Source organism: Pterocles gutturalis, unplaced genomic scaffold, assembly GCF_000699245.1.
Source record: "Pterocles gutturalis isolate BGI_N339 unplaced genomic scaffold, ASM69924v1 scaffold4876, whole genome shotgun sequence".
NCBI classification, from domain to species: domain Eukaryota; kingdom Metazoa; phylum Chordata; class Aves; order Pterocliformes; family Pteroclidae; genus Pterocles; species Pterocles gutturalis.
This window is the reverse complement of record NW_010100109.1, coordinates 7039-18812: the sequence shown is the minus strand read 5'-3', so window position 1 is coordinate 18812 and position 11774 is coordinate 7039. Positions and strand designations below refer to the sequence as shown.

At 46.2% G+C, this 11774-nt stretch overlaps 1 protein-coding gene across 1 annotated transcript; it reads right to left on the bottom strand.

Moving 5' to 3' along the window:
• Window positions 1-444: 444 nt before the first annotated feature.
• RASSF6 (Ras association (RalGDS/AF-6) domain family member 6) lies at window positions 445-11571 on the bottom strand. Its single transcript, XM_010078346.1, has 10 exons — window positions 11492-11571; window positions 6608-6686; window positions 6135-6286; window positions 4123-4214; window positions 3504-3688; window positions 3266-3367; window positions 1969-2020; window positions 1042-1160; window positions 859-956; window positions 445-520 (listed from the first exon to the last, which is right to left on the bottom strand). Exons 1-10 carry the CDS (start codon window positions 11560-11562, stop codon window positions 445-447), a joined length of 1026 nt encoding a protein of 341 aa, XP_010076648.1. The 5' UTR covers window positions 11563-11571.
• Window positions 11572-11774: the final 203 nt, after the last annotated feature.

The window sequence follows — 11774 nt, the reverse complement described above, 5'->3', positions numbered from 1 at the left end:
TACCTCTACTGGAAAGCTTCCTCCTAATATAGTTCAACACTTCTCTAATACAAGGAAAACCATGTACATAATTTTCATATTTTCTGTATGATTAACCTATTGCTTATTGCAATATTTTTCTTATATACTAGACTTCGGTTTGGACATCAGTAGGTTTTAAAGCCTTGTGCTTTTCACAGCATTTTTTCCCTCTCTGAAGTTTCAAGCTAGATTCAGCATCTGTCTTTTGGGGGGATTTAGTGCATTTTCTTAGTGGTTCCCAACTTGTGTTCCAGAGCAGCAGCGGAGCAGGTTCGGTTTTGGTGACGTAATTATCAAGAGAAGCTTCAGCGCTCTGAACAGCCCTGTGCTTTCAGTGCTCCTCAGCCACGGCACATCCCAGCACAGTGCTGCCTTCCCTTCGGCAAAGGCGGAGCGCGGGGTGTTCGCAATGGGCCAGTCACATCAAACCGTGGTCTCTGTCTTTTTAACAGTTCGACTGTGGAGGTGCTGGCATATCATACTCTTCTCTTTAAGGTACCTGAGACAAAGAGAGAGAGGGAATGCATTTACAGTAACACAGAACACTGCAAAAATTCAACCCAAATTGTAATGTGCTAGTTGTATGGCTGAAAAATACTGTAATGAAAGCTTTTCTGATAGAAAATGGCAATGGCTATTTATTTTTTTTCTTTACATTTCCCTGACACTTTGATTCAAATAAATGATTACAAATCCCACCCAGTTTCACTCACCAAGTCCCAGCACTGCGTTCTAACCGCACTCTGCTACATAGATGCATTCACCTCCTGAGCCAACCCAGAACCGTAAATATTCTCCCAGACTGAAAGTGCCACCACAACTTTTACTTGTATTTACCTTGCAATTGTCTGTTGAATCTCCTGTTCTTCTTCTTCATTTATTCTGTGCAGAATTGATTCCAAAAAGGGAAGATGAAACTGAATATACTGAGCAACCTACCGAGGAGGCAGGAAATGCACATTAGCAAGTATTCTAATTGGGAAAAATACAGTGAAATATTAGAATTGATGATACACGTACATCACTGCTGATCTCTTCCACGTCCCTGTCCATGAGGAAAAACTTGGCTATCTTCTCCGAGGGCCCCTGCAAGAGCCTGTGCAGTAAGGGAACATCTCCGCTCCTCAGCTGCTTCTTTTCTGGGTTTTAGAAGAAATGTCGTGATGCACAGAACCTCTAACAGTGCCTCGTGCAACCAGCAGTCTTTTTTATGGACAAAGATCCTCTGTTTGACTGACGTGCCATTATTGGGTCAGTAACAAGTCTCTAACACACATTTGCAGGAGGATGTGGCACCTAACTTATGCCGTGCATTGTGACAGAGATCAGTAACAGGCTGATCCCAGGCCGCCAGCTGGACCCTAGCTCCCTAGAACATCTGCTTCATCATCTTCAAACATCACTCCAACTGCATATTTTGACATGTAAGGTACGTGCCTATCAGAGTTCTCTCTCCCATTCTTTCCAGTATTGCTTTTAATAAAGTTGCCTTTTTCCTGAAGCGATAGAATAGGCTATGTTGTGTACGTAAACATTTTCCACTAAAAACTGAGTACTTTTAACTAGGTGTCTGTGAACCAAGACTACAATCCAAACTGTCAATTAAGGTATCCCGTAATGGTACCAGCTGGAGCCCATGGCCACAGCGTGGCTGTGCAGAACAGCAGTTAGAGCATCTCAAACAGCTTCAAATACAGGAGAAACTCAGGCCTGCTGAGCTGAGCCAGCCACACTCGCAGCACTCTGGAAGCACCCAGAACACAGTTACTCAGGTTTTCCTCACCACCACATCTCTAAGGGGTCTCCAGAAAAGCCCAAATGCCACCCTGTGCGGGCACTGAACAAGGACAGACACCCGTGATGAACGCCGTCACTCCAAGTTAAGCAGTCACACACACACGGAGGATGACTGGAGACGGAGCAATCAAGCAGCGATGTCTGGCTTACCTCCGGACGCATGGATAATATAAAGTGCAAATTCATGTGGACTGTTCTCTATCTGTTAAACACAAAACAAAGAAGTCTGTTCAGGCTGACGGATACACTCCCCTAGCTTTTCACTGTCATCAGATATTCTCTGTGCTTTTCCACTCAGATATTTAAATCAAAGCCTGAGACTGGGATACTGTCTGGGGAAAAGTTAACAGACACTGGATTTGGGCGAGACACAAAGCTCTGCATGCTCTGTCCCCCTCCTCCCCATTGCTCACATTACTGTATTGGTAGATCAGTAACACGCTGCCTTAGACAACACCACAGCTTTCCAGTCGTGTTTCCCTGGAACGTCCTTACCTACTTCAGACAACTTTCTTCCCAGGTGACCATCAGATTTAACAAGAGTACTAGCGGTAGGGTGAAACCTTGTGATCCCTTCCTATCCGTTTGCCTGCACAGCCACATTCAGGAAACAGCAGTCCTTTTGAACAGTTATTTGTCAACTTATTCTCCACAACTTTACAACCTGCTCAGGAATTCCATCCATTATGTTATTATTCATAGAAGAAGAGTTCTCCTTTTAGTGCTTCACTACCAAGTCTTACCTACCACATGAAGTCATTCTGCAGGGGCAGAGTCTCTAGACAAGCTAAATGGAGAATTACTAAAAATCCTACACTGAGCAGCTACCTAGAATAAAGCACTGGAAAAACACACAGCACTAAGGGTAAATATACTTCTGACCAGGTATAATCATGTTAATGAAAGGCAATATGAAACAAACTCCGGGGGAAAAAAAAGTAATTTCAGACAGTATGGCACTGTTCTTGAGCACTATTTTTAATTCTGATTTTCTGGAGCTTTCTGTGTGCCTGGATCTAACAGAATGCATATCCCAGTCACTCGGGTTAAAGAGAATTCCCTCGTGTCTCAAGCAAAACACAGTTATGAGGGCTGTCACTAGAGGGAAGCACGGCCACATGCATCCAAACATCCTTCCTCCGAGGGGGAACGGTGAAGGTGCAGCAGCGCACTCTCCTCCTGTGTGTCAGTTTATATGGAAGGGATTCTGTAGTTCCTCGTTCACTGTGAATTACACACCTGATATGCCTTTTTAGACTCAAACAACCATGAAACAGTTGTAGAATAAACCCAACCTGTTCCTTACAACCATCCCATGTGGTTTTTTCCATGCTCTGTTCCATGCACTATCCCCTCCCAGTTATTTCCTTCCCTCAACACAGTGCTGGTGTGACACACTCTGGCATTTATACAACACGGCTGCACTTCTGTAACCACGCAGAGTTACCTTGAACTTTCGAAGCAACTGTTCTATTACTTGTCTTGTTCTCATCTGGCTGTTTATTCTTATTTTGGTTTCTGATCCAAAAGCTGGAGTGAAAACTGATGTCTAGGAACACAAAACAGCAGCAAAAGAGCATGAACGTGAGGATTCCTGTACTCAGGGGTCCAGAAGCTGGCTGGACACTTCTGTATGTCCCACTGCCCAGCCTCAGGTGGTGAAAGACAAGCACCAACATTCATACCTCGTAGTTGTAGAAATGGCCATTAATCGAGAACCTGTGAGTTTCTACTTCTGTCCTCGCGATCATGGGGAGCTTGGTCCTCTTCTGCGCAGCGGCAGCATTGCCGACAGCCCGGGGCAGGGTAGCGCAATCATGTTCCTGCTCGCTCTTGGACTTCAGAGTGCAGCTTTCGTAACACACGTAACCTGGACAAAATGAAACCGCATCAGCATATTGCACAGCTGCTCTGCTCTCCTTGCCAGCACCACCACAGCAAGAAGGTTCTTGGTGGAGGGATTTTTTTTTCATTATTTTTTAGGTGGCTGGGCTGAGTGGGAGAGGAACGTACGCCAAAAAGCAGCAGGCTGTCTGCAACAGCCACAGTTTGCTCTTTTGTTCTCTTCTTGGGGATGGCTGATTTGGTGAAGGCACAGCCCATTAGCACTGGCTGTTGGAAGAGTTATCTGCTCGGCCATGTTTTCACTGAGCAGGCATACCTAAGGGTTTCACTAGCACCTAAGAGACATTTAACAGAGGAAGATTTCCCTTTATTGCCAGGGAAGGCCAAACATGTCAAGTTAATATGTGCACAGTCACAGAATAAAGAATTTTTACTGAATGTAGAAGCACCGACACTAACTTTTCTCAGGGTTCGGCTTTTCTTCGGTAGATTTCAATGTCTCCCTGCTAATGTGATGCAGATCATCAAATTCTCCCCAGCGAGTCATTCCCCTGAAACACCAAACATAGTTACGTTGATTACTCCTCATTAACTTAGTTAATTTAATTTATTCTGTAGCCAGACTTCATGTAGGACATTCCCATCCCTGTTCAAAACTTCATAGAACATGCCTACAGACTCCAGTGTGGTACATGGAGCCAGTAATTTTATCTCATGTCATAATGAAACTAGTTAGTCAAGTGTGATGTGACTAGGGATCCCGGATGTAACACAGTCCTATCTGGAACCTGTTGAACACTGACCATGATGTCCCTGAAATTACTTGTGGTAACTCTTTATCTATTTTATAGCAACACCTGGCATCAGTCCCAGGCAGGATACCAGGCAGACACACAGAAAAACCCCACGTATTACAGTTTAAATAGTCACAGGACACATTGCGTCTGTCTCAAGGATTAAATTACCATCCCAGCCCCTCACGGTGTCCAAACCAGTTCTATACGAGAGCAGCAAACTCAGTCCAGCCTGTTTGAACCCCCAAATTTCTTTATGCTAATATTTCATAGTTCACTGCGTAAACTCTCTAGCGGTAAGTCTTTGGCCTGTTACTGCTCTGACTGAGAATAAACCAATTTGTAGGAAAATATTAAAAATTCATTTCCTACATATATATACAAAACAACATTCAACCAACTCCAATGAACATGCCAAACAACTATCTGAGTTTTGTTCCACATGTTTAAAAAGTTATTAAAGATCAAACAGCCAAGCTGCTCTGCATACCGTAAAGCATGTCAGGGCAGCTTCCCATTTCTGTGATCATGAATTTTTACTTTTAAGATTCAAATCTACACCGATCATATGTTTAAAAAAAAAAAATAAAAGGCAAAGCTAAACTTGAACTGCCAGACTGGACAGTATTGGTCCCGCACCAGCAGACCCGGTCCAGGTACACAGAGATCCTGATTTGTCTCAGGCTCGAGTTCTCTGCTGGTTCCTCCTGGCCAGGTGACATCCCTTAATTTCACCAAGAGACAGGGACTTCACTGGAGCTACACAGCTACACTGGATGCTAGAACGAAATCCACAACTCAAACATGTACCACGTGCAATCAAAGACAATGGATAATTAAGAAAATGAGTTCTTAACTACAGAATTGATCCAGGAATCATTCAGGGTGAATATTGACCCCTCCTTATCACACATTACTCAGCTTCAGCTGGTGGGATGCCATTCCAAACTCACCAGCCAAGGCTCAGGAAATAGTGTTCAAAGCACACAGAGGAGCTACTCTGAGCACCCACCCCAATCGTTTAAGCCATGGCAAACCCAGCAGGGCTCAGAGCAGCACAGTGCACTCACGTAGGGCATGTCATAGGCAGAGCCCGAAGGAGCAGCTGACCTGTGGGTGTTTCGGAGGTGTTTTAACACCAGAGGTTGCACAAAGCCAGTATTCGCTCTCTGGCTTTATCTTTGCCCTGAGAAGCAATGGGGTCACACCTGAAGTGCCTTGGGAGGTAACCTGGGACAGACAATCACTTAGCACCAACCTGCCACCTGTCTGCTTCCTGCTGTGGAACGTGCAGCGACACGAGCTCTCTCAGGGGTACATATGCCACTAGGTGTACATATCCACATGGGGGGTTTTGGTAAGTTTCCCTATACATAGATTTCCCAATACTTGCATGGGAGCAGTCAGTACAGACAAGAGCAGCCTTCTCCACCTTCTCAACCTTCTTAAGCTGAAAGCCAGACAAAATTGCATCCAAAAAAGATGCAAAGATGCATCTCTCCAGCAGAAGCTGTTGAGAGATCAGAGCAGCTACACTGGGCAGAGCCCTGCTGTGCAAGCAACCACCACAGCCTTGGGGCACGTGGGACACGCAACCAGCCACATCCAGTGAAGCAACCTGCATGAGCCGTCCTGAAATACCAGCCTGCCTCCTTCTTACTGGAGTTCATACGTTACCTTTTACCAGGGAACAAACCCATGTTCTCAGTTGACTTGAGGGTTACAAAGGAGGGTATCTGCTTCTCATCTTGAATTTTTAATCGGATAGGATGTCGGACTCCCCAAAATATTGACAAGATTCCTTCAATAAATGGTTTGCTTCCTTCTCGCTGGAAAAAAGAAAAAAGGAGGAGTGCTGCACAATAATCAAATAATAATAGAGTAATAATAATCGATTTCTGCCCCAATTAACTGGAATATGTTGAAATCACTGAAGACGACACAGGCCTGGAACAGGTCACCCAGAGAGGCTGTGCAGTCTCCATCCATGAGGCATTTCTAAAATGGCTGAAGCCACAGCTGACCTGACCTCCTGTCAGCATTGGGCTGACTCTGACCAAGAGGTTTTCCAACAGACACGTCTATCGTCCCATGCAGTCACAAATCAAACCCTGTTCCACTGTGCTCTTTGTTTTCAGACAGACCCTTACCTGATCATGAGACAGTTGCAGATTTTCCTGATCAGAATAGTAAGAGTTGTAAGTCTTCAGAAGAGAACTGAGCTGCTCTCTGGAACAAAAGACCACAAAGAAAATAATGATTTTTGAACATCTCCATCCCTGTAAAACCCAGGTGCTAAGTGGCAGGATCAGTGTTACCCACTGAATCTCTGTACAGGTTTGTTAATGATAACACATTGTCTCCCAGGAGTAAAATTTTGTCAGGATACCACAGTCTTTCTAAGTTGGTTCTTCAAAGACCTGATCCACAGAGGATATTAATTGGTCCCTGTCTGATGTGATGCTAATAACACTGCCCCAGAGTACCTTGTACTTTGCACTTATGTTACAGCTGCGAGGGGGAAGCAAACCGCTCCCATGCACAAATGTTGCCAGTGAGGTTACAATCTGTTTTCCCCCATGAAGGTTTCCATTGAGTTTTTATGTTTTTTCAAGTATTCTTCTTCTTTCAAAATATCTCCGGTAAGCCTAGACAAAACACTTCAGTTTCCTTCTGCCTGAAACCTAACAGATTTGTACTAGGTCTTTGCTCAGAGGAGAAAGGATGGAGATGAAGAGAACCTCTGCCAACGGGCAAGGATTATAAACCCGCTCATCATCCTGGATTTCAAACAGAAATTCGCGATGCAATTAAAAAAAGCGGCAAACTGTTCTGCCGTGAAAACACTGTGCAGAGGCAGGAAGGCAATGCGAGGCACACCGGTGCTAACGATGTTTAAAACTCAATATGAAACACAGGCTGTGGGTGACCACTGCGGCACCGGCGCTGTGGAGAATCACCTTCCCGCTACTGCCGAGCCAGTGCCAATTCTGATCAGCAGTGCCGCACTGCTGCACCACCAGCAGCCACCTCACACAGGTGGAATCCCTTGCCAGAGCAAACCTGCCCGAGGTACAGCTCAGGGCCGGCTCTGGTTGGAGCTCTCTGCTCAGTGCTGCTTCTGGAGAAGAGCCACGGCAGTGACAACCGGTGTGGAGCGTGATGACAAAAAGTGAGTTGCAGCTCAGGTTAAGGAGGACTGCACAAAGAGTGTATTTCAGCACCATCAGGAATGAAATGCTCTTACCCACACCGATTAAACAGACTACTTAGATTGTAATTCACAAAAGCAATTTCCAGCAGCAGAGACAATTAAGCATGGGAAACAACGGCATGGAAAGGTATGTGCTCTTCCTCAGACAGCCTTGAAGCACCAAAGGAGATGAGTAACCATCAGAATGGTTTGACAGGCTGTCCTGCAGTGGTGAGTGAAGACACAGAGTTTGTTTCCAAATAGTGTCCATTACTCCCATGTTTTTGTCAAAATAATCAAACCGCACAACAGAACACTCCAAAACCAGAAGCTGACTGCCAGCACTGTCACTGAAAAACCAGTCACGCACAGGAATAACGGTCAGCAGAAGTTACCTTTTAAATATTTCAACAGTCAGAGTTCACCAAGAGCATCACAGTGGCAGTGGAGGTGCAGAATACACAGACCAAGAGTACACAGAAAATACTGCACCCCTCCTCCTGCGAGGGACACAGCTAGAGAGGGACTTCACAACCCAGCCTCGGGGAACAGGAAACACTGGCTTGAATAGTTTCAGCAGAGTTCGTAACACTCATCTTGCTTTAACAGTCACAACACACCCATGTCCCAGAAGACCAGGACATTATCAACGGTGACAGTGGCACCCTCAACAGAGGTGACAAACCTAAGAGCGGTCTCTCCCCTAGGAACAGGATCCGTTTGTCAGTCAGTGCAAAGAAGTTCAGAAGGATATTTTCAGAGGCAAAATGAACATTATTTCACAGCATCTCTCTCTGATCAGACCATGCCTCAGTTTACCCAAGATGTCTGTTTAAATGGCTGCACAGTTGACTGTGTAAACTTAAAACACAGAAGGCAGCGTTGCTCAGGGATCTCACAATTTCTGTCAGTCTTACTCCAGCAGCCGGCACCTCCTTCTGCAGCGTATGGCACACGCGCTCTTCTTCCACCTTCAGCCTCCGCTGCCCACAGTCTCTCTGAGGGCTCACAGCAGGAGCTACCCCCAGGGCTGTGTTTCCCAGGCTCCTCTGACCGTGTCCACATGCCCAAAGCACCTGACACCACCGGATCTCATCAGCACGAAGCAGAACCACCCCATGGTGTGTCTCCAGGCGGGATGCAGCCCTGCAGCACCTGCGCCTGCCTTGGGGCGAGGCGGGCAGAGGTCGGGCACTGCAGAGCGCGAGGTGGGACTGATGCATGCTGCTGCCGAGAGCACCACCTCAGCAGAAACAGCCTTCCCCAGGCTCGGCAGCTGACCCGCTGGAGGGGGAACTGCAGGGAGCAGGGCAGCCAGTCACTGTGTGTACGCACGGGTTCGGGGCCGGGGGCACACAGAAGTGAAAAGCTCTCCTCGGCACACTGCCCGTCCCTTGCTCCACTCCATAAACCAGACCCGGCCGTGCCCTGTTGCTTGGGGAGCCTTTCCCCTGGGGAGAAGGGAGAGGTAAGCCGGGCTGTTATTCAGCACACAACGTTAGGAGAAGGGCTGCACCACTAACCTCAACGAGGTGAACTGCATTCCCTTCCAATACTCTGGATGTTAATTATTTACTTCATTAACTTACTGCAGCTCCCAAAAATGTATTTTGAAGTGGCTTTATCAACAGAGTGCTGGGCTCCAAAACTGCATTCTCTACATTTAATTCCAGCTGTTACTCTTAGTGCCTTTTGGTTGCAAAGGCAAATAATAGGCTAAAAGCATCAAGCGATGTGTTACCTCTGAGGGAGATTCTGTTCCTCAGAGCATGTTGTGAAGATTTTTACTCAGTTTCTTCCCATGTCTAGAGAAACTTCCCATTAAGTCGCACAGAAGTTTGCACAAATACATCTTTCAGGGTTCAGGCTTGCCGCAGTGCAGCCAGCGGTGAGGAACCACAAAAACCCCTGAGGGAGAGATTTACCAGCAGCTCACACTGACTTGTTTGCCCTTGTGCAGTGGAGAGACATTAGAAGAGAAAAATCTTTGTTTTGTTCAGCCCCAGAAAGGCGTACCACGCGCACCAGTGTACTAGCTCCAGAGCGAGTCTGGGCCCAACACACCTCCACCACCGAGGCCCAGGGCCAGCCCTAGCCAAGAGGCAGATGGCCATCTCCTGGCAGTTACGCTGACAGAAAATCGGTGGCTCTGGTGTGCTGCAAACCTGTTCCTCAGAACACAGCTTCCTGGCAACAGCCAAACGCAGCCATTAATGGAAGCCAAAGCCAAGGAAAAGGTAGAGCAGCTTAGTGACAAAGCCCAAAACGTGCCATTCACTGGAGATTCACCCCTTTCTTCAGTCATGGAGACAGGACACAAGGGAGCAGCAAGGTCAAGTGGCCCAGTGGTAAACCACAACAGAGCCCAGACTGTGTTCGCTCCAGACACTAACCCAGGACAATTCACCTGCGTACTCTTCTCCCGAGCCCTGCGCATTTATCCATGGGTGTTTATGGCAGTTATGCTTAAAGACACAGCAGTTCAGCCAGCCAAACCACTGCACATGCTTTGGTCAGCCTTTCGATCCAGCCATTGTGCAACTCCCAGCCAGCAGGCTTACCGTGTCAGCAAGATCTGCAGGATACAACTGGAAGAGGAGTTACGAAACGGCAGACTCACGGTATAGCTGAGGGACGATAGTCTGGGAATCACACTGGAAGCAAGTTTGAGTGCATATGGAATACGCTAGTGATTCTTTAAACACTTGTTAGTTTTCTCTCAAGGCAAAGAAACTTGAACAGTACCTTAAACCATGACTGCAATGCAGCAGGGTCTTGACCGGGACCCCCACTTCACCACTTGAACTGGCAAATAGGGGGAAAAAACCCCAAAGACACTGGTTCATCTGGAACATTTCCAAATGCTTTTGTATGCCAAGCGTATGAAAGTTCACACAGATTAATTACCTCTGACACAAAAGCAGTGAAGTCCCAAAGTAGCAGCAGCAAAAAGGGAACAACTGCTGAAGAGAAGGGGAGGGATGCACTTATTGCCTGTCTGCTGGGCAAAGCTCCAACACCCTTCCTTAAAAAGAGAGAAATCAACAGCACTGCTGAGGCCACAAATGAGAGCATCGGGGTTCAGCTGCAAATACCTATCGCAGGGTAAGAAATTCTATCCTAGGCCCCATCCCTGGTGCATTTACAGTTCGCTTCCTCAGTGTTCCCACAGGAACGTCACGAGGGATGGAAGTGAAGTGAGAACAGAGCCCTCGCTCCCAGCTCCTGTGCTCTGGTGAACAAGGGAAAAATTAATCCCCTAAAAAAGTGATGAACCTATAAGCCAGGAGGCTCAGGGTTTATGGCACCATTACAAAGAAATCCCAACAGCCAGATTTAACTGTGGAAAAGCATCCCACAAAACCCAGTTGGAGTGCCATTCCAAGCCTTTTACAAGTAGGTTGAAGAACCACTTTCACTCGTCACAGAATAGAGCCAGCAGCTTGAGAGGTCTTTCTGCAAAGAAACCCCGCCATCTGCGGCTAGAGCACAAAACTCACAAGCTCAGCTTGTATGAGACAAGTTAAATACTGGAATTCGCATTCAATTCCAATAGATTTCAAAGACAGGAGGGTCTTCTTCCCTAATGTGAAATTTTATTTCAGTATCCTCTAAAAGTGCTGTTCTACCTCATGAACAAAATCCACAGACCAAAAGGTGCGATGCTCTGATCTTTGAAATCCATGTGAAGGGCAACTTTGCTCTGCAGACACTTCACAGAAAGCAAGCTGTAGGAATTGCTGCTGCCACAGGCTCTGCTCTCTACAGCATCCCCTGTTAATGAGTAAGCGTGTACTAACTTGAATTATTTGTCATTAGATGTGGGGTTTTAATCATTTACCTGGTTATGAACTTCTCCTCATTGATGGAAACAGAAGGCAGATGCTGTGCTTTCATAGTCACTTTCTTCATTTATTCAGAAGAGATGAAACTAAACAAAAGGTAAAAAAAATTATATCCATTAATGTCACAAAGAAAAATAAATTATAAATACAACAGCAAAACTTTAGTTTGCCAAGTGAAACAGGCTCAGACACTCAAGCGAAGGGCTAACTACCACCATATTTTGACTACTTTGTACTTGGCCTTAATACCCAAATATTTCCCACTCCTACTAAGAAAGC

What these genes read in the sequence shown, in the direction of transcription:
- RASSF6 (XM_010078346.1), bottom strand. Translation starts at nt 11,562, where the DNA reads ATGAAGAAAGTGACTATGAAAGCACAGCATCTGCCTTCTGTTTCCATC. An exon ending in GAGGAGAAGTTCATAACCAG is followed by an intron (nt 6,687 to 11,491) that starts GTAAATGATTAA and finishes CTTTTGTTCCAG; the next exon opens with AGAGCAGCTCAGTTCTCTTC. An exon ending in GGTTTGTTCCCTGGTAAAAG is followed by an intron (nt 4,215 to 6,134) that starts GTAACGTATGAA and finishes TTGGTGTTTCAG; the next exon opens with GGGAATGACTCGCTGGGGAG.